Source organism: Orcinus orca, chromosome 2, assembly GCF_937001465.1.
Source record: "Orcinus orca chromosome 2, mOrcOrc1.1, whole genome shotgun sequence".
Taxonomy (NCBI): Eukaryota; Metazoa; Chordata; class Mammalia; order Artiodactyla; family Delphinidae; genus Orcinus; species Orcinus orca.
The window spans coordinates 98,074,894-98,096,151 of NC_064560.1; the positions used below are offsets into that span (position 1 = coordinate 98,074,894).

A 21,258-nucleotide genomic window follows, 5' to 3' on the forward strand; every position below is an offset into this window, starting at 1 on the left:
GGATTTTTTTCTCTCCTTTGTAGGGGAAATATTGACTCTAGTAAGGTATAGTCATGTCTCAGTAATCCATTTGTTGTTTATCTGCTTGATAGACTTCTCAAACAGTATTTTTAATTCCAGAATGATTTCTTTGTGGGGGGAAGTTGCTTCAACTATGACTTGTTCTGTGCTTAGAGAACAAAAATTAATTTTAGCCTCACAATTAATTATGATAGTCATCTCCTAACAAGTCTCACATCCATCCTCTACCATTCTCTCTTTACCCCTCCCATAAAATGCACACTTTATTGTAAAGACAAATATAAATAATTATTTAGTTATCCTACCTGGAATTATTTCTGCTATCATTACCTTCTCTCTGTGGGATAGTTAGGTGCTACCTGTAAAAGACCAGCATTCATAAAGAGGGTGTGGAGAAAAGGAAACCCTCCTACACTGGTGAGCATGTAAATTGGTGCAGCCACTGTGGAAAACAGTACGGAGGTTTCTTAAAAAACTAAAAATAGAGTTGCCATGTGATTCAGCAGTCCCACTCCTGGGCATATGTCTGGAGGAAACTCTAATTCAAAAAGATACATGCATCCCAACATTCATAGCAGCACTATTTACAATAACCAAGACGTGGAAGCAACCTAAATGTCCACTGACAGATGAATGGATAAAGAAGATGTGGTATGTATCTAATGGAATACTATTCAGCCATAAAAAAGAATTAAATAATGTCGTTTGCAGCAACATGGATGAACCTAGAGATTATCATATTAAGTGAAATAAGTCAGAGAAAGACAAATACCATGTGATGTCACTTATATGTGGAATCTAAAATATGATACAAATGAACTTACTTACAAAACAGAAACAGATTCACAGACGTAGAAGACAAATTTATGGTTACCAAAGAGGAAAGAGGGTGGGGGAGGGATAAATTAGGAGTTTGGGATTAGCAATTGCAAACTACCGTATATAAAATACATAAACAATAAGATTCTACTGAATAGCACAGGAAACTATATTCAATATCTGTAATAAACCACAATGGAAAAGAATATGAAAAAGAATATATATATTTATTTATTTATAACTGAATCACTTTGCTTTACACCAGAAACTAACACAGCATTATAAATCAACTATACTTCTATTTAAAAATTTTTTAAAAGAAGACCAGCATTCAGATGAACAGTTACTTCTGGGTCTTTTTTTAGCCCAGGGACAATCTTATACAGACTACAACAAAATATACTATAGAAATTATCATCTTCTGAGTAGAAAAATTTGAATACTTTAGCCGTTCTGTTCTGACACAGTATATCCCAAACACAGCATAGCCAGTATTTTTCTGGTTTTCAGGAGTAATAATAATTCCTCCCCACTTGGAATACCATTTATTGCTGAAAAGCCTGATTTGAACAAACTACTATTGGCAACAGTATTTCCCCCACTAGTTTCTGAATCAATTACTAGATTGAAACCTCTTTGCTAGAGGGCTATTTCTGGATTCTCACTTTGAAAGGGCCTTATGGATGATTGTAAATTCATGAAGTAATTCCCTGAGTGAAGTAGTTACCAGCCATGAACTCTCCAAGGCCAAGTTCACCCCAGATCAAGCAAAGGAAGCTCGTCAGCTGAGAGGTAGGAAAATAACTTGGTACTGATAAAAAATAGATGATCGTGCACATTTCTCTGTCTTGATTTGGTCTAAAGAAATACACATCTAGAACAACTCTGATAACTTCATTTAGCCAGGTGCTTGCAGTTTTAAGAGTTTTTTTTGAAATTGTGGTCCACTGAAACATAAACTCAAAATAAGTAACTACTGTTATCAGTTCTTTCAAAAAGAGATTGGCTTCTCATTCAACTCCCGAGTTTGTTTATTTCTCAGTTTAGAAGAAATGGAAACCAAATCTTTTTTCTGCTTGAACATCCACAGAATAAAATGGAACAATCACTTTGGAAAACAGTTTGGCAGTGTCTTAAAATGTTGAACACAAATTTACCATACAACCCAACAATTCTATTCCTAGGTATCTGCCCAAGGGAAATGAAAACACAAAGTTCACACAAAGACTTGTATACAAATGTTCATACCAATATTACTCATAATAGCTATATATATATAAAGTGGAAACCATCTAACATCCATCAAGTGTTGAAGGGATAAAATACTTGGGGCATATACATAAATGTCATTCTACTATTCAGCAACAAAACAACTGCTAATGCTTGCTACTACGTGGATGATCCTCAAAAATGGATAATCTACTAGGAGAAAGAATCTGGATGCAAAAGACTATATATTGTATGATTTCATTTACATGAAATGTCCAGAAAAGGCAAGTCTGTAGAATCACAAGCAGTTTAGTGTTTGTCCTGGGGCTGGGGATGGGAAGAGAGATTAACTACAAAGGAGCACACGGGATTTTTCAAGGCAATGGAAATGTTCTAAAACTTGGTAGTGTTGATGGTTGCACAACTGTACATATACTAAAAATTAGTGAATGATAACTAAGTGAGTGAATTTTATGGCACATAGATTACACCTCAATAAAGCTGTTTTACAGACACACACACATACGCGCACGCGCGCGCGCACACACACACACACACACACAGTGGTTTCCCTATCACCCAGAGAATAAAGTCCAAAGTTCCAAATTCTCTAGCATGGCATGAAGACCCTCTCAGGCCTCTCCTCCCCTGTCCAGTCCAATGGCCTCCACTTCCCCCACAAGGCAATACAGTAGCTGTTCCCCTCCCTGCAACACGCAGCACTGTTTCACACTTCTGGGCTCTTCACACCCCCAAAACCACAGCCCCTTCTCAACCCAGTGAACTCCTACTCATCCTTCAAGACCCAATGTAAATTAAATTTTTTCTCTGAAGTAGTCTATAAATTGTCTGTCAGAATGAGTTCCTTCCTCATTGTGTTCCCATAGAATCTATAATTTTGTGTGTGTGTGTGTGTGTGTGTGGTCGACTGAAATAGAAACAACATGAGAGCTGTGAGTTTCAATTTTATTTAGGGACTTACTGAGGAGTATAGCCCAGGACACAGCCTCTCAGATAGCTCTGAGAAACTGCTCCGAAGAGGTAAGGGGAGAGGTCAGTATATGTGTGATTCTGTCGAAGTGGGGTATGTGCAATCAAGCACATGTCTCGGTAGAAGGTTGCTGCCAGTCACAAGGAACAGACAGCTTAGGTAATGGTTTTAGGGATTTTCTAAGTCTGGGAAGATGCAAGAATCCAGGTTCATAAAAAATTTCTCCTGAAAATATCTAACTCTCTAAAGCCTTGCTCTGCCAGTTTTCCCAGAGCACAGAGTGTCTCATTCCTGATCTCTGCCCTGAACTCCTTTCAGGGTGTGTTACAGGTCAACGGCTACAGTGGCTAATTACCTAATCCTTGTAGAGCCAGATGGAGAGCGACATTCTTTAGTTGGCAGCGTATATCATTTCCTGTTTATACTGTATTATAATCATTTTTTAAACAATGCTACCACCACCGTGAGTGGTCAAATGTATTTGCTTGTTTGTCTTTGGCATGAAAGTGTATACTAATAGCTACTACTTGTTGAGCATTTACTCTTTGTAGTGAAATTTTTACATGTTACTTCTAATCCTCACAACAATCCTGTAGGTGAGATATTACCTCACCCATTACCCAGATGAGGAAACTGAGGCCCAAAGAGGCAACACAACATGTCTGGGATCACACTGCCAGTAAGCAGGAAAACTGAGATACAAACCTATATCTGCCGGACTCCAAAAATCCATGTCCTTTTCATTAAACTGCTTCTGGTTTACAAAGTAGCGTGTAAAGAGGGAAGGATGCATAGACTTAACATTTTAATGGCAACGGTTATGAGACCTGATTTGTAGTATCAGCTTTACCACTGATCACGTAAATGTTGGAAAAGTCACTTGACAATGTGGGCCTCAGTCTCCTTATCAGGAAGACAAGAGAGTTGGACTATATAATCTCCAAAGTTCCTTCTTGTAACCACTGGCACTCAGATACACTGGACCAGAGCAAACATGATAATCTGTAATCTCAACACAGGCCATGTCTGGTGACGTTACCATGCCACACTACTATGGGCTGGTGCACCCCAGCAGCATGAGTGCTTCAACAATTCTTGAGCAGTTTTTTTTTTTTAAAGGAAATATTTAATTTTTATTTTATTGATGCATAGCTGATTCACAATGTTGTGTAAATTTCTTCTGTACAGCAAAGTGATTCAGATATATATATATATATATATATATATACACACACACACATTTTTTTTTAATATTCTTTTCCATCATGGTTTATCACAGGACATTGAATATAGTTCCCTGTGCTATACCATAGGACCTTGTTGTTTATCCATTCTCTATATAATAGTTTACATCTGGTAATCCCAACCTCCCACTCCATCCTTCCTCCATGCCCCCTGCCCCTTGGCAACCACAAGTCTGTTCTCTATGTCTGTGAGACTTCTGTTTTGTAGATAGGTTCATTTGAGTCATATTTTAGATTCCACATGTAAGAGATATCATATGGTATTGCTCTTTCACTTGAACAGTTACTGAAGACTAGGACATGACTCCCAACTCCGACTGCATGCTTTGCGAGATAGTACCCAATTCTTAAACTTCTACACTGCCTTGATGTCCATCTCTGTCCTAGCATGTGAGTCAGCATCGCTCACCTAATAAGAAATGCTGCCCCACAGTACTGGACACTGCACCAGTTGATTTGCAAGCATCCACAAGCACTGTCTCCTAACTGGCCTCTTCCCTACAAATCATTCAATACATTGCCAGATGAACATTCCTAAAACACAGAAGCTCTGATTGTGTCATTCCTCTCCTTATAAGCTCCTCTCTCCCCTCAGCATCCCATTTCTTATACAATAAAATCAAAATCCTTACTCTGGCTTGTAAGGTCTTCTGTGTTCTATTCCCAACCTAATTTTCCAAACCCTTTCCTCTACTGCTCTTCAGAGACCTTGTAATGCAGGCAAAGTAAATTACCTAAGGGTCCCTGTATTCAAGGGAGATTTTTCACATACGTGTGATTTTTATGTGAACATAATTTTAAACAATATCACAAATCATTCTAAACTGTAGAACATGCTTTCCTGCTAGCACACAAACTGGACTCTGTTCATGTAGTAGGTTTATGCAGCTCCCTGTGCTGGTCTCTATCTAGAACCATCCTTTTCCATCATCCACATACCTCAAATTCTTCAAATGGGCTGACATGTCAAGTGCCCAAAGTGGTAACTGACATATAAGTGCTCAGTAGATGTCTTTAGCTAGTCAAAGCTGCTTTCTGTTTCTCTCACTAGTGATTTCTCTCCCTCCCTGAACTCACACAATCTTTTCTATAATACCTTTCTTATGTAGCTCATCACTTTGTATTTTATTTTGTAATTATTTAATGTGTATATCTTAGATTCCCAATGATCAAAAGCTCTTGGAAAAACCAGTATTGGCTCCGAGTCCTATGTGTACGCAGCACCAAGCACAAATTATAAGTGCTCAATAAATCTTTCCTGAGTGAGTGAAAATCTTACACTTAGTGAGTGTAAGAGCCAGAGTGACCGCTGGTAGAAAATGACATCTAAAATGGGAGGAGAATGGAGTGGAGATGCTACTGCGTGCCAGGTAACTGTGCTGAGCACAGCTTCATCCCTTATTTCATTTAATCCTTTCAAAAAACCCTACTAAGTAGGTGCTTATGATATCTCCATTTTATTGATGAGTCAGTTAAGACACTTAAGGTCACAACCAAGTCTGGGTCTTTCCAGTACTGTACTGTACTGTCCTCCTTCCAGTTTATGATCTCCTCAAGGTCGAGGACTCTCTAGGACAATACATAGCCCCCCAGCCCTCAAGGTGAACTCCAGCAACCCCTGTCTCACAGTTTCCAGCGGAATCTACCAGGAGTCCGGGGGCGGGGAGGAGGCGGGAAGGGGGCGGGGGAAGGAGGGGGAGGCGGGAAGGGGGCGGGGGAAGGAGGGGGAGGCGGGGGACGGCCCTCTCGAGTCGCACGGGCCCCGCCCGCTGCGTCGCTGATGACGTCACCACGCAAGGCCGAGGCGGCGCGGCCATGTCCTTTGAATAAGGCCTTCCCGAGGCGCGCGACAGAGAGGCGTGGGTTGTACGGGCGTGTGATTGTTTCGCTAGGGTCCAGGTCGCGGTTCGGGGCGGAGACGCCGCGGACCACGAGGTGGGCGGCAAGGCTGCTTTGTTGCAGAGACTCGGCGGGGAGGGCGCGCTTGTGAGGGGCGGGAGGAGGGAACATGGCGGCCCCTAGGCCGGGCCAGGACCCTTCGCACCTGGTGCTGGCGCGGTCCCCTCCCCTGTCTTTGCTCACCGATTTACAGCATTTCTAGAACCTTGTTTTTCCTTTGGTTCCCTTTCCCTCAGCCTTCCTTGTGCCTTCATCGGCTCTCCCGCCCCAGCCGCTCACCGGGCAGAAGCGTGGGAGGTGGATTAAGTGGGAGCAGGTGAGGCCCGCCCGCTACTGAGAGATCGACTCCTACGTTTGACTGTCCGTTGCTCACAAACTCTTTATCCGCACGGGGTGGCAGGAGAAGCACTGAACATGCAGTGTTGACGTTCAGGCCAGATGCAAGCCAGATTTCTAGTGCTGGTGAGTCCTTTTAAGTGATCCCGTGAAATGTCACTTAAGTTATCTGGCCCTCAGTCTCCTCCAAAAGTGAGGTTCTCTTTGAAAGATTCTTGACATCCAGATAGCTTTTGTCCTTCGTTGCTTGCCAGAATCTGCCCCATAATAATGTATGGTTGGGAAAATGGAAGCAAGATTTATTTTGACAATAAGGGAGTCGGGGCAGGGGACTGAGTCAAGACATACAGCCCAATTCTGGGATCTTGTATGTGAGCAATGAGAACACCATTCTGTTTCGGTCTTCTTTCGTGACGTTCCTGGAATAAGTTAAATGGAGAAGGACTGATCCTATGTTAGCTTCGCTGTTCTGCCTCAAAGACCTTGGGAATATTCGTCTGTCTGCCCTTTTCTATTTTACGTGTCTGTGTCGATTGAGGTTGTTAGGAACAGGTTCTTGACTCATCTGAGTTAACAGTATCTGGTCCAGCCAGTCACCTGCTTTTGTTCTTGACCTTTGGTTTTTTCCTCAGTTGAGTGAAAATTCTAGAGACATCCTGCCTCCTTAGGAGCCTACACTGCCAGGCAGCAGAATTGTGAACTAGAGTGAAGCAGAAATCTAGGAATATGAGCTCCATGATGGCCATGGGTGAACCAAGGCTGAACTGGTGAGTCACATCTGTTTGTAATCTCCTAAAGAGGATTGAAGTGGGTCTGGTGGCTGCATTAGGAAAGGAGGGTGTCTGGCCTGGAGAGATCTGGAGGAAACAGAAAGAAGATAAGTACAGTGGCTTAGAGTTTACCCCATTCTCATCTACCCCGTTCTTTTTTTTTAATTATTATTATTTTTTTCGGTACGCGGGCCCTTCACCGCTGTGGCCTCTCCCGCTGCGGAGCACAGGCTCCGAACGCGCCCGCCCAGCGGCCATGGCTCACGGGCCCAGCCGCTCCGCGGCACGCGGGATCTTCCCGAACCAGGGCACGAACCCGTGTCCCCTGCATCGGCAGGCGGACTCCCAACCACTGCGCCACCAGGGAAGCCCTACCGGTTCTTATCTACACCTGCTTGGCACTTTTGAGTTATCTTTGACTGCACTTCCTCTCCTAAAGTGATAACAATTCAGCACTTAGATTGCTTCTAGGTATAACTCCTCATGTATTTATTGTTGATCTTAGTAAAGGAGAGATGCTGGAACTTTCCTGCGTTCAAGAACCTTTTTTTAAGAATAGGCAAGCTTCTTTTTGTTATATTGGAATCTATATCAAGTGATAATGTAAGTGCATAGACTATTTTAGAAGTGTATGAGAACTTTACAAATAGAGAACTTTATTAAGTAATATGGTGGCTATGTAGAAATCTAACGTGTGTGCTGCTTTAGATCAATTTAACACACATTTAGTGAGCATCTACTCTACTAGCGAAGGAGTGTGCTAGCGGAGGAGAATACAAAAGTTACAAGAGATTACAAAGATGACTGAAATAGTACCTGACTCAGAAGATTCAATCACTACATCCTCTAGTATAATGCATATAGACAATGATATTGTCTATAATTATGTAATGTGATAAATATTGATTCAGTGGCAATCATATTACAATATAGAAATGTTATCAAAGTAACATGCTGTACACCTTAAATTTACAAAGTGTAACATGTCAAGTTTATCAAATAAATACAATCAATATGTGTTCAATAAGTATTTGTTTATTGAAAACAGTGTTTCCTCCAAGGAGCTCACAATTCCTGAGGCCCATGACTTTGTTTCTGTATGTTATGCAAAAACTTTAGAATTTAATGAGATGTCACAGATACAGCACAATAGCAAGTACTAAGAAACTACCCCGGTGCATAACAAATAAGACTTTTTAGATTTATCATTAATACCTTAATTATTGTTTTTAGATAAACACCTTTAAAACAGTAAGAAATGAGTATGGAGCAAATATGCGAGAATTTCCCATTTTAGTAATGGGCCAGCCAAAGGTGCCATTTGACTAGATTTTTCTGTTGTAAGTTTTAAGAGGTACGCACATTTATGCTCCTTGCCATAAAAAATGTGTTCAAATGCAGAACAGATGCTCTTCTATATCATTGACATTGTGAAACCAAACGTGGTTTAGAGCCTTTGCACAGTATTACAGTCCTTGGAATGGTCCTTTTCTACAGAATCCTTCTAATTTTTGTTCTCCCTAGATTAATTGTTCTCAGTGTGTTTAATTTTTAAATTCTTTCGTTCAACCAGCATTTATTGGATGCTTACTATACAGAAAGCATTGACTATAGTATGTTAGTCTGTAAATTAATTACAGTATAGAAAATCATATATGACCTTGCAAGTAGTTTTAGTAGAGGCACACCATTTATCACATTTGCCAAGTTAACAAAAAACGTTGGATAATCAGTCTTTGTAGTGTTTTTTGGCTGAGCACAATAGTGAATGAGACAAAAATAGGTTAAGAAGCATTTTCTTTCAGCAATCAAACATCTTAATGTTATGCCACAGAGCCTGAGGTGAGCCTTGCCCCTGACAGACCCTTTATGATACTTCAGTCTGTTCTGTCTTTAACTCTCAAGTATCTCTGGCATTTAGTTGGGTACTAAAGGAAAAAGCAAGGCTGATTGTTGGAATTGGAGAATTTCAGAATGGGCCTAGGTTAAAAACTATCCAAGAAGTAAAACATCTAAACTCACACATGGAATTAAAATTATTGAGGTGATTTTCTGGGAAAGGGGATGTAGGGGACATGTAGTTTTAAATTACAATTGTACCATTATGCTTGTTAATCTAGCATGAAATTTTGAATTGTCAAATTCAAGTAAATTACTTTGTTTTACAGGGATGTTTCCCCCAAAAATGGCCTTAAGACATTTTTCTCTCGAGAAAACTATAAAGATCATTCCATGGCTCCAAGTTTAAAAGAACTGTGTATTTTATCTAGCAGGTAATATGTTTATTTATTTGGTTATTTATTTCCATATTTGATTGTTATTTTCCTGATAGTTGAAGTTTTATATGTATCTATATCCACCATGATAAATTCAAATTATAGAAATGTAGAAATTAAAAAATAGAAGAACTCAGTACCAAAAAGTGACCACTCTTTGGTGTGCATATATATCTTTTCAGACCTTTCTCTCCACTCATGAACAGATACATATTAAAACAAAAATGGGGGGACTTCCCTAGCAGACCTGTGGTTAGGACTCTGTGCTTTCACTGCTGAGGGCCCAGGTTCAATCCCTGGTCAGGGAACTAAGATCCCGCAAGCCGTGTGGCATGGCCGAAAGAAGGGGTGGGGGATCACACCATAAATGCTGTAAAATGCTGTAAACACTATAAAACTGTTTTGCAATTTGCTTTTTTCATTTAAAGAAATAGTTTGGGTATTTTGTGCCCCTACATTAACTCAGTCTTCTTAATGGTTGCATATTATTTTACTATACAGAGATACTTTTAATTATTTTAGCTAGTTTTACATTGCAAAATGTTTGTGTTCCTCTTTCTTTGGGATTTTAAACAGTAACATTTATAAAGTTCTTGTAATTATTTCTGTAAGATAAATTCATAGAAATTGAATTGTTTGGGCAGATTCTATAAACATTTTATATTTTAATAGATACCACCAAATTGCCATAGAGTTTTTTTCTGGTATGAAAATGCCTATTAAGTGATGATTTTCCCTTCTCACTGCTTACTTGCCTGTAACAGCTCTTCTTTCCTTTGTGATTACCTGTTTCAACTCTATTGTGGATGAATCTTAAAACTAATCAAGTTTACTAGAAAGCAGTGAAAATATGCCAAATGAGGAATTGGGGGGCTCCCCTAGGGGAGCTTAATTTTTAACTTTCATCCTTTCTCCACTCCTTGTGCAATGGAGGAATCATACTTGTAGCCTCTGCATGGAATGGGACCCCATCTTTTCCTGCCTTTTCAGTACCCTTTCTGTCAATTAGCATCCCCTCTTAACTCCTGTCTCTCTTTTTTTTAAGCCATGCCGCTCAGCTTGTGGGATCTTAGTTCCCATACCAGGGATCGAACCCATGCCCCCTGCAGTGGAAGCGCAGAGTCCTAACCACTGGACTGCCAGGGAAGTCCCTCTTTGTTCTCTCTTGACCAATATTTAAACATGCTCAAGTTTGTCCCATCTCAGTCCCTGGGTTCCACATTCCCTCCTAGTTGCTTTCTTAGCTCTTCTCTCATTTGTACTTAGACTTCTTTAAATACTTGTATATGCTTGCTGGGAGGAAATGAGGGACAAAAAATCTATAAGACATACCACCAAAAACAATTAACAAAATAACATTGCTGAGTCCCTCCCTCCCAATAATTACTTTAAATGGATTAAACTCTCCAGCCAAAAGACAGATTTGGAGAATCAATTTAAAAAACGGGATGGAGGGGGCTTCCCTGGTGGCGCAGTGGTTGAGAGACTGTCTGCCGATGCAGGGGACACGGGTTCGTGCCCCGGTCCGGGAAGATCCCACGTGCCACGGAGCGACTAGCCCCGTGAGCCATGGCCGCTGAGCCTGTGCATCCGGAGCCTGTGCTCCGCAACGGGAGAGGCCACAACAGTGAGAGGCCCGTGTACCGAAAAAAAAAAAAAAAAAAACAGGATGGAAAAAAAAACCCTTCCCTTTATTGCGTATCCCATTGCACGTGCTTTCACTGAACATTCCACTGTAATCTGCCTTTTGCCCTCACTAGGCTACTAAAACTGCTCCTCTTAAAATCAGCAATGAGCTCTTGACCATAGAGATATCTCACTCTAATTTTCCTCCTAGTTTTCTGGTGACAGTGGTATTTCTTAGTGGAATCAATTAATTGCTACCACTGATACTCATTTAGGTTGTTGCCATTCCTTTACTGTTACAAACAATGAGCATCTTTTTTTTTTTTGGCTGCATTGGGTCTTTGTTGCTGCGCGTGAGCTTTCTCTAGTTGTGGCGGATGGGGGCTACTCTTTGTTGTGGTGCGTGGCCTTCTCATTGCAGTGGCTTCTCTTGTGGAGCACGGGCTCTAGGTACGCGGGCTTCAGTAGTTGTGGCTCTAGGGCACAGGCTCAGTAGTTGTGGCGCACAGGCTTAGTTGCTCCGCGGCATGTGGAATCTTCCTGGACCAGGGATCGAACCCATGTCCCCTGCATTGGCAGGCAGATTCTCAACTACTACCCCACCAGGGATGTCCCTTGCTACTGCTTCTTAATTATTTTATGGTCCTTTTCAAATCCGGTTCTATTCAGCATATCCCAAGCGTGGATTATAGTCTGAAATTTGTAAGGGAGAGGACGTCCTACTGGAAGTTGAGTACACTTAACACCTAAAATCTTTTTTTCTTAGAATATCACTTGTTTTTCTTTAGATTTCTATATAGCACAAAATAATTTGTTAGTATAATACACCTTTTAGCATAGAAGAAATAAAGACACAAGTCATTGATTTCGTATGTTTCTAGTCTTTTTTGCTAACCTTTAGTTTTATTATAGTAAGAATGGATTTTCAGACTATATTAAATTACCACAGTTTTCTTGATGAAAAAACCAGGAAGAAAAAAACAAAAAAAGACTCGGAAGAATGTAAATTTATTAGCCCTAATTTTGTATTTTGTTTTCTATAAAAACATATTTGGGAAAATATTGATACCTCTAATTATGCTACTTTCAACAATATGAGGTTTTTATTCAACCCTTTTCCCTCCACTGAAAGGTAAATATTTGCCTTTTAAAAATTAGTTTCTGGGGACTTCGCTGGTGGCGCAGTGGTTGGGAATCCGCCTGCCAGTGCAAGGAACAGGGGTTCGAACCCTGGTCCGGGAAGATCCCACATGCCGCAGAGCAACTAAGCCTGTGCGCCACAACTACTGAGCTTGTGCTCTAGAGCCCATGAGCCACAACTGCTGAGCCCATGAGCCACAACTGCTGAGCCCGCATGCCACAACTACTGAAGCCCATGTGCCTAGAGCCCATGCTCTGCAACGAAGAGAAGACACCGCAATGAGAAGCCTGCACAGCCCTTGCTCGCTGCAACTAGAGAAAGCCTGTGCGCAGCAACGAAGACCCAGTGCAGCCAAAATTAAAAAAAAAAAAATTGGTTTCTGGTTATTGATATTTATAACTTTTAAGCCAACAAAGGGGAAAGAAGCTTCAAATACACAAAGAAGAAAAAGAAGAAATTTTAACATGTTTAATGTACATAAGTAAATCAAATTCAGGAGGTACAGGTAGACTTTAGATGGAGGCTAGAAGTACCATTTCCAAATGCTACTTAAAGAAGCTACCCAAACCAGGAGACTTAAAGCATAGGAAACGAAAACTTTTGAATTCTGCCTTTTTTTCATAGAGACTTAAAGTAAAAAAGGAGAGTTGACAAAATGAAGGGAGAAAACTTCAAACCATCAACTTAAATAAAATATAATGCTGTAAATGTGGATAGAAAAAACCCATCAGATGCTTTTGGCTTGCACCCTGATGAAGATTTTGACAGCGCTGCACACAGAAATGATCTTGATGTGCTGCCGTTTCATTCTTTGCTGAATGTAGCCAATTTAAACTGCTAGAATTTCTTGACATTCCTACTCTGGCGTATCTGAGTCAGCATCTTGTTGCTGCAGCAGCTTAATTAAATTTGCCAGTTTGTGTCACAAGGACAGACATGTTCTCATATTCAGAGAGACAGCTGTGAAGCAGTATTGTTAAGAATTGCGGACACAATACTGTTAGGTTTGAATAGCTCTCAAGACATTTTCTAGTGAGAAATCAATTTGCTGTAATACATTTCTCCCAAGATCAGCAGTTAATATTCATTTTGTTAACCTAAAATATGCTTATTTTTATGCAGTTATTGGAGAAACTTTAGTAGCTAAGTATGTCTTCTTTCACCTGTATTATTTTCAGAGCCAATCTAAGCATCCTTATTTTAATTTCCAAAATTCTTTTTCCATTTACTAACCTGCTCTCTTGGTTAGTTTTACATCCAGAGTTTAGCTCTAAAAGAGTAATGTTGAATATTTTGCCTTATTTGAGGGCTCTAAGTCTTTTTTTAAAGAATTTTGGAATTTTTATCGTATTTATTCTAATATTTTAACGTTGATCTAAAACAAATTAATGGTAGCTTTGGATGGGGCTTAACTCACGCTTTTTAGTTTGGAACCAGATCATTACTGTGGTGGAAATTGAAGTTGTAGAGGCTAAGGAAATGTAGTTTCGTGTGTGTGTGTTTGTGTACTTTAAGACTTTCTTATGAAAAATGTAGGTTATAACACTGAATAGCAGCAATAGAGACAGATTATTTACAAGATAAGAAATTTGTGTCATATACCTTAATTGGGGTAGTAAGCTGATTTTTTTTTTAAATTTGGGGTAGGCTTTCATAAACAGATAGGGTAACAGGTTCTCTAGCTACTCACCAGTTTTTCCTGTAGTGTATTTCATTATAGATGTGCCAAGATTTCTCTTTTGTATCTATACAAAACATAAAGACATTTCCATAAACTCAGCCATGTGCATGAGTGATAGAGGATTATACAACTTTTCTAAAACCACTGTTACTTCCATAAAATATATCACAGAGTGTTGGGATTTTCTTTTAAATTCTTGAGATAATTAAAGCAGAGGAAACCAGAAAATTTAGAATCTCAGTGAATTTGTGAACTTCAAGTTTGTGACCCCAACATATCCTGCTCTTAGTGGCTTTTGTTCACTGCATTAACTGATATATCTTATTGAAGACTTTAGGTATTAAAAAACAACTTGAATTGTAATAAAATGTAAACACAAAATACCTGCATATATAACTAGCAAGAGTGATTTACCCCTCTTCAATAAAGGGAGGAAGCTTCCAAATTGAATAACTTGTCTAAGGATTTTGCCTCTTCCTCTCCATCAGGTAATTGAAGGTAAACTTGTAATGTGATCCTATCCTGCAGAATACTTAATTTATACTAAATGGCTAAACATCAAAATGCAGGTGGCAGAGTTAGATAATAATCCAGAATTTACTCTGTTAATCACTCTGTATTCTCCCTGGTGATTGAGAATCATGAAGTTTCATGATAGTAATCTTCATGTGAAAAGCACATATTTGTAAATTGTATTTTTTTTCCCCAGACGTATAGGAGAAAATTTGAATGCCTCAGCAAGTTCCGTAGAAACTGAGCCGGCAGTTAGTTCAGCAACTCAAGCAAAGGAAAAAGTGAAAACCACAGTTGGAATGGTTCTTCTTCCAAAACCAAGAGTTCCTTATCCTCGTTTCTCTCGTTTCTCACAGAGAGAGCAGAGGAATTATGTGGATTTGTTGGTTAAATATGCAAAAATCCCTGTGAGTTCCAAAGCTGTTGGAATAAATAAAAATGAATACTTGCAGTACTTGGTATGTATTGTTTTCTTCAGCGTCAGTTAAAAAATATTTAAAAGTTAGGAAATATTTGAAATTTGCTTTTATGTTTTTAGGTGCAATCACATTAATAAAAATGGAAACTATAAGGAGTTTAATTGACAGAACATTGGTGCTTTAATTCTATTGTTTCTATTATAGTCGAGGCATTTTGCTCTAGTTCTGAGTATATTTCACCCCAGTTCATATTAAGTACTAGCAGTAGAACTTTACCTTGCACCTTGAACCACTTAAAAATTTTTGTTAATTATTACTTTAATTAAGTAGTTACCAAATTCTCGATTAGGTAAGTGATGCTGTGCTGAATGTCATTGTTGCAAACTCTTTGTTCATATCTATGATTGTTTCCTTAAGATAAATTCCTAAAAATATAATTACCAGATCAAAAACTATACATGTTTTTAAGGCTTTGATCTGCATTTACACACGAGTAAATTGTTCTGAAAAAAAGTTTAAACCAATTTGTATGTACCAGTACTGTAAGAAGGTTTTTTTCAAAATATCTTCACTAACAATGAACATTATTTTTTTTGCCTCTAATTTGATATGGAAAAAATGGCAATCTCTTGTTTTATATTAACTTACAGTGGTTACTAATGAAAATAAGCATTTTCCATGTGTTTATAAGCCATTTCTAATTCTTCTTTTGTAACTTGCATATTTATATGTTTGCTTATTTTTCCATTTGGGTGTTTGTCCTTTTTATGTTAAGAGCATTTTATAAAATGAGCTTATTAATTCCTAATCATATATTGTAGCATTAGTCATTAGCTTTTCTCTTTTTGTGGAATGAACTTTTTTGTGATTTCTGCTTTGGACATGATACTTTAAGTCCATATTATTAGTGCAGCAATTGAGAAGTGATGGTTTTTAACCAAGCTTCTTATTCTAAGATATGTCTACTTTTTTTTTAAATCAGGATATGAAAAAACATGTGAATGAAGAAGTTACAGAATTCCTAAAATTTTTGCAGAATTCTGCAAAGAAATGTGCACAGGATTATAATATGCTTTCTGATGACGCTCGTCTCTTCACAGAGGTAAAAAAAAAAAATCACATTTACTTAAACTGCCAAGTAATATGCAATAGCAGCATTTTAAAATGTGTGATGATTTTCCAAAAGCACATGTTAATATTGTCAAATTAGAGACCAAATTTCTGTAGGTCTTTTATTCATCATGTATTTAAATAATAGAAATACTGACACCTCAAAATCAGGTACTATAGTATATTCATGTTTTTTTCTTTTAATGATCTACTGTATTTGAGTTATATTTTACTCATATGGATGGTTTGATCTGATGCACTGATTTCCCTTGCGAGAGAATGGGGTTTAAGGAGTTATATTGGTCCTTAAAATTCTGTATGGTCCTTTAGAACCTAGTCATATAAATTTATATTCACTATTTTCATGGTAACCAGCCACCGGATGATAAATTTCATCAAATAATTTTTTGATACTTAAATTATTCATGCAGGTTTATTTTTTAATTTTTTTTGAGGGCAATTATCATTTATTTTTTTAATGCATCTTTATTGGAGTATAATTGCTTCACAATACTGTGTGTGTTTCTGTTGTAGAACACAGTGAATCAGCCATATGCATACATATATCCCCATATCCCCTCCCTCTTGAGCCTCCCTCCCACCCTCCCTATCCCACCCCTCTAGGCTGTCGCAAAGCACGGAGCTGATCTCCCTGTGCTATGCTGCTGCTTCCCACTAACTATCTGTTTTATGCTTCCCACTATCTGTTTTATGCTTCCCACTAACTATCTGTTTCATGCACATTTATTAGCAAAGCATGTAAATCCTCCCATCATGTAGTGGGCGTAGGAAAAATTTAGAGTACACTACTTGAATAGTAACTTAATAGTAGAGTTGTAGTAGAATTCATCTAGAAACACCAACACCAGTCTGAATTTTTTTTTTAAGCCTTTAAAACTAGTCAGGGCTTCCCTGGTGGCCCGTGAGCCATGGCCACTGAGCCCGGAGCCTGTGCAACGGGAGAGGCCGCAACAGTGAGAGGCCCGCGTACCGCAAAAAAAAACCCAAAAAGGTTAAGATAGTAGGTTTTAAGGGTATTTTAGCACAGCTTTTTAAAAAAGTGCTCATTATAAATTGGAGGACAGCAGAGGGTATAAGTTCTACTTTAAAACAAACACTTTTTTTTTTTCTTCGGTACGCAGGCCTCTCACTGTTGTGGCCTCTCCTGTTGCGGAGCACAGGCTCCAGATGCGCAGGCTCAACGGCCATGGCTCACGGGCCCAGCCGCTCCACGGCATGTGGGATCTTCCCGGACCGGGGCACGAACCCGTGTCCCCTGCATCAGCAGGCGGACTCTCAACCACTGTGCCACCAGGGAAGCCCTATCTTAACCATTTTTAAGTGTAGCGTTCAATACTATTAAGTATATCACATTGTCTTGTACAGTGAGTAGTTTTATTTATTTATTTATTTCAAATTTATCAATTTTATCATGTATGGTTTATTTTTTTAATTTTTAAAATTTATTTATTTATTTTTGGCTGTGTTGGGTCTTCATTGCTGTGCACAGGCTTTCTCTAGTTGCTGTGAGCGGGGGCTACTCTTTGTTGTAGTGTGCAGGTTTCTCATTGTGTTGGCTTCTCTTGTTGTGGAGCACGGGCTCTAAGCGCGCAGGCTTCAGTAGTCATGGCTCTCAGGCTCTAGAGCGCAGGCTCAGTACTTGTGGTGCACGGGCTTAGTTGCTCCACGGCATGTGGGATCTTCCCGGGCCAGGGCTCAAACCTGTGTCCCTTGCATTGGCAGGCAGATTCTCAACCACTGTGCCACCAGGGAAGCCCACAATGATGGTTTTAAAACATAAATCACATCCCCTCATTTTGCTGGTTTCAAATGCCTTCTCATCTCACTCAGGAAGAGACAGTCTTTAGAAAGTTCTGCAGTGCCCTACATGATCCTGCCTCCTCACCACCACCACCCCAAGCCTGCTTCATCTCCTGCGTGTTCTTCTCAGTTATTCTGTTCCAGCCTCCTGACCTCTTTGTGTCTCTTGAATACATCAAGCACGGTCCTGCCTTAAGGCCTTTCTTTGGCTGTTCCCATCTTTCTGGCAAGCTGTTCCCCAGATACCTGCATGGATTAGTTCCTTGATTCCTTTAAGTCTCTCTCTGTTCAGTTGCCAGCTATCACTGAGGATACTCCTAATTACCGCATAAAAAGTAGCATCACCCGCAGCATTTCCTTTACCATGTTTTGTTTATTGTCTTTCTCCCTAACACTTGTATGTAAGTACTGTTTGCACACTGGGGTGTTCCCAGTCACTGGAATAATGCCTGGCACACAGTAAGTGCCCAGTATAATTACTTGTTAAGTGAATATAAAACTGTTTATGAACAGAGTACATTATTTGATAGCTAGCAGTCAGCATTAGGTCTTGCTTTTTAGCCAGGTTGACTTGGCAGCACATTGTCTTATTACACTTTACATCTTACCCCAAAGACTCACTGATCTTTTTCTAACCTTTTTATTGTTTTAAAATTTTAATTTTATATTATGAAATGTAATGTACCTATGCAAAAGTATTTAGAACAAATATGTACAGCTTAAACAAATAATTATATAGTGAACACCTATGTAACTCTCTTCCAAGTCAAGAAATAAAACATTACCAGTAACCTAGAAGGCCCCTGTGTATCCCTCCTAGATAATAACATTTTCCCTTGTTGAAGAAATAATCACTGTGCCAAGTTTGGTTTGATCATTTCCATGCCTTTAAGAAAATTTTTTTTTTGATAATTCAAGTTTTCTTTTGCCTGTGTTTGAATTTTATGTGAATTCTTTTGCTCTTTTATGTGAACAGAATTCTTCCTTTACTCAATAGTATGTTTGTGAGATTCATATGTATGTATGTGTGTAGTTGTATTTCATTCATTTTTATTTCTGTACATCTATAAGTAAACTGGTTTATTCTGTTGATCAAAATCTGGGCTGTTTCCAGTTTTGAGCTATTGTAAGCAGTGCCCCTGTGAAAATTCTCATACATGTCTCTTGCTGCACATGTACACACATATCTACTGGGTATATGACTAGGAATGAAATCGTTGGGTTATAGAGTACGCATATCTTCAACTTCAATAGATAATGTTAGACTGTTTTCCAAAGTGGTCATGCCAGTTTACATTGTACCCAGCAGTGTTTGAGAGGTTTTTACTCCATATCCTCAACAATTGATACTTACAGTCATTTTAGTTTTAACCAATCTAGAGGATAGGGTGCTATATTTATAAGACTATACCTTTTCCTATGTTTCTTGGTCATTTCCTGTGAATTGAGTGTTCAAGTTTTGCCCTTTATTCTACTTGATTTTCCATCTTTTTGTTACTGATATGTGGGAGGTTTTGTATATCCTAAATACAAAAGTTTTATGGGTTGTACAGTAGTCCCCCCTTAATCTTGGTTTTGCTTTACTCCGTGTCAGTTACCCACAAATGGAAATTCCAGAAATACTTCATCACACACCATTCTGAGTAGTGTGATGAAGTCTCTCACAGTCCCGCTCTACCCCACCCACAATGTGAATTATCCTTCTGTCTAGTATATCCCACCCATTAATCTCTTAGTAGCCACCTTGGTTATCAGATGGACTTTCAAGGTATCACAGTGCTTGTGTTCAAGTCACCCTTATTTTACTTGATATCGGCTCCAAAGTGCAAGAGTAGCGATGCTGGCAGTTTGGGTATGCCAAAAAGAAGCCGCAAAGTGTTTCAGTGAAAAGGCGAAAGTTCTCAACTTAGTAAGGAAAGAACAAAAATCATATGCTGCAGTTACTAAGATCTGCAGTAAGAACGAATCTTCTATCCATGAAATTATAACAAAGGAAAAAGAAATTCATGTTCTGCTGTCACACCTCAAACTGCAAAAGTTACAGCTGCAGCACATGATAGATGCTTAGTTAAGATTGAAAAGACATTAAATTTGTAAGATATTTTGAGAGAGAGAAAGTTACCACATTCATATAACTTATTACAATATTGCTATAATTGTTCTGTTTTTATTTTATTATTAGTTATTGTTGCTAATCTCTTACTGTGCCTAATTTTTAAATTAAACTTTATCATAGGTATGTATGAATAGGAAATGATATTCAGTCTTATCCACGATTTCAGACATCCACTGAGGGTCTTGGAATATATCCCCCATGGATAAGGGAGACTACATTGGGAGTTTTTTCTTTTATTTGATAAAACAGTTTTTTTAATCTACAAGATCCCCCTCCATATTTTTTTTCTTTAAACTTTATCTTTTCAAAAACCTGGGTCATTTGACCTTTCGAGTTTCCCACAGTCTAGATTTTGATAACTATATATTCATGATGATGTTCAACATGTTCTTTTTTCCTCTTTATTTCTTACAAATTGTGAACTGGATCCAGAAGCTTGATCAGAATTATAGTCTTGCCAAAGGGTTTGAACATATAGATGGTAGTGTTTTCTTTAATCAGGTGGCACATAATGTCTGATTGTTTTTTGTGATGTTAGTAGCTATTGATGCTTAATGCCAGATTTATTCATTCACTGGGGTTTGAAAAATTGTAAAATTCTAATTGCGTCATTTATTTTTATTCATTAGTTGGAATAATTTTATTAAGATATGTTTTTCCTCATCTACTCTTTGGCTTCCCATTTCATGTAGCAGAAAAAGTGCTAGATTCTTTATATACCAGTTTTGAAAAAATTAATTGGTTCCTTCTTATTTTACAATGGTGATCACTTTTTAAAAAAAATATTATTATTGAATCATGAAGTTAAACACATTTGATGGGTTTTAGTCCGCTACAATTATCCTTTTTGAAACTCAGATAATACCAACTTTGACCAGTGATGGGGTCTTCATACTGGCTTTTGAGTCACTCTAGGAGTCTTTGAGGCTTATTTTGTACATTTCCTATCCCAGCCCTGGAAACATTTTCTAGAGTCTTTGTTTCTTTTAGTGCGAAATGGCATTTCAAGACTACAGTCTGGGCACTGGGGATGCTCACTGCACCTGAGTTGATCAGTGTTTATGAGACTTTTTCAGTAGATGGAGCTAGAAAAAGTACATTTAAAGAAAAAATTACCACGTGTCTCATTTGCTTTATCCCACATTATACTCACAACAGCCTCAGAATAATACAATTGCCACCAATCAATAGAATTTCTGAAAATAGTTTGAAAAAATTTTTTCATATGTTCTCACCATGAAAAATTTTTTTCATATGTTCTCACCA

At 38.6% G+C, this 21,258-nt stretch overlaps 1 protein-coding gene across 9 annotated transcripts in view; it reads left to right on the forward strand.

Moving 5' to 3' along the window:
- The first annotated feature begins 6,082 nt into the window (after nt 1-6,082).
- The window catches only part of ICE2 (interactor of little elongation complex ELL subunit 2), a 90,466-nt gene continuing 75,290 nt past the window's right edge, over nt 6,083-21,258 (forward strand). For all 9 annotated transcript variants that reach the window (XM_049705976.1, XM_049705977.1, XM_049705978.1 and 6 more), the window contains exons 1-6: nt 6,083-6,219; nt 6,420-6,645; nt 7,152-7,286; nt 9,458-9,562; nt 14,723-14,984; nt 15,928-16,047. In XM_049705976.1, the coding sequence (XP_049561933.1) occupies nt 7,246-7,286; nt 9,458-9,562; nt 14,723-14,984; nt 15,928-16,047 (528 nt within the window). In that variant the 5' untranslated portion in view covers nt 6,083-6,219; nt 6,420-6,645; nt 7,152-7,245. The remainder of the gene's footprint in view (nt 6,220-6,419; nt 6,646-7,151; nt 7,287-9,457; nt 9,563-14,722; nt 14,985-15,927; nt 16,048-21,258) is intronic.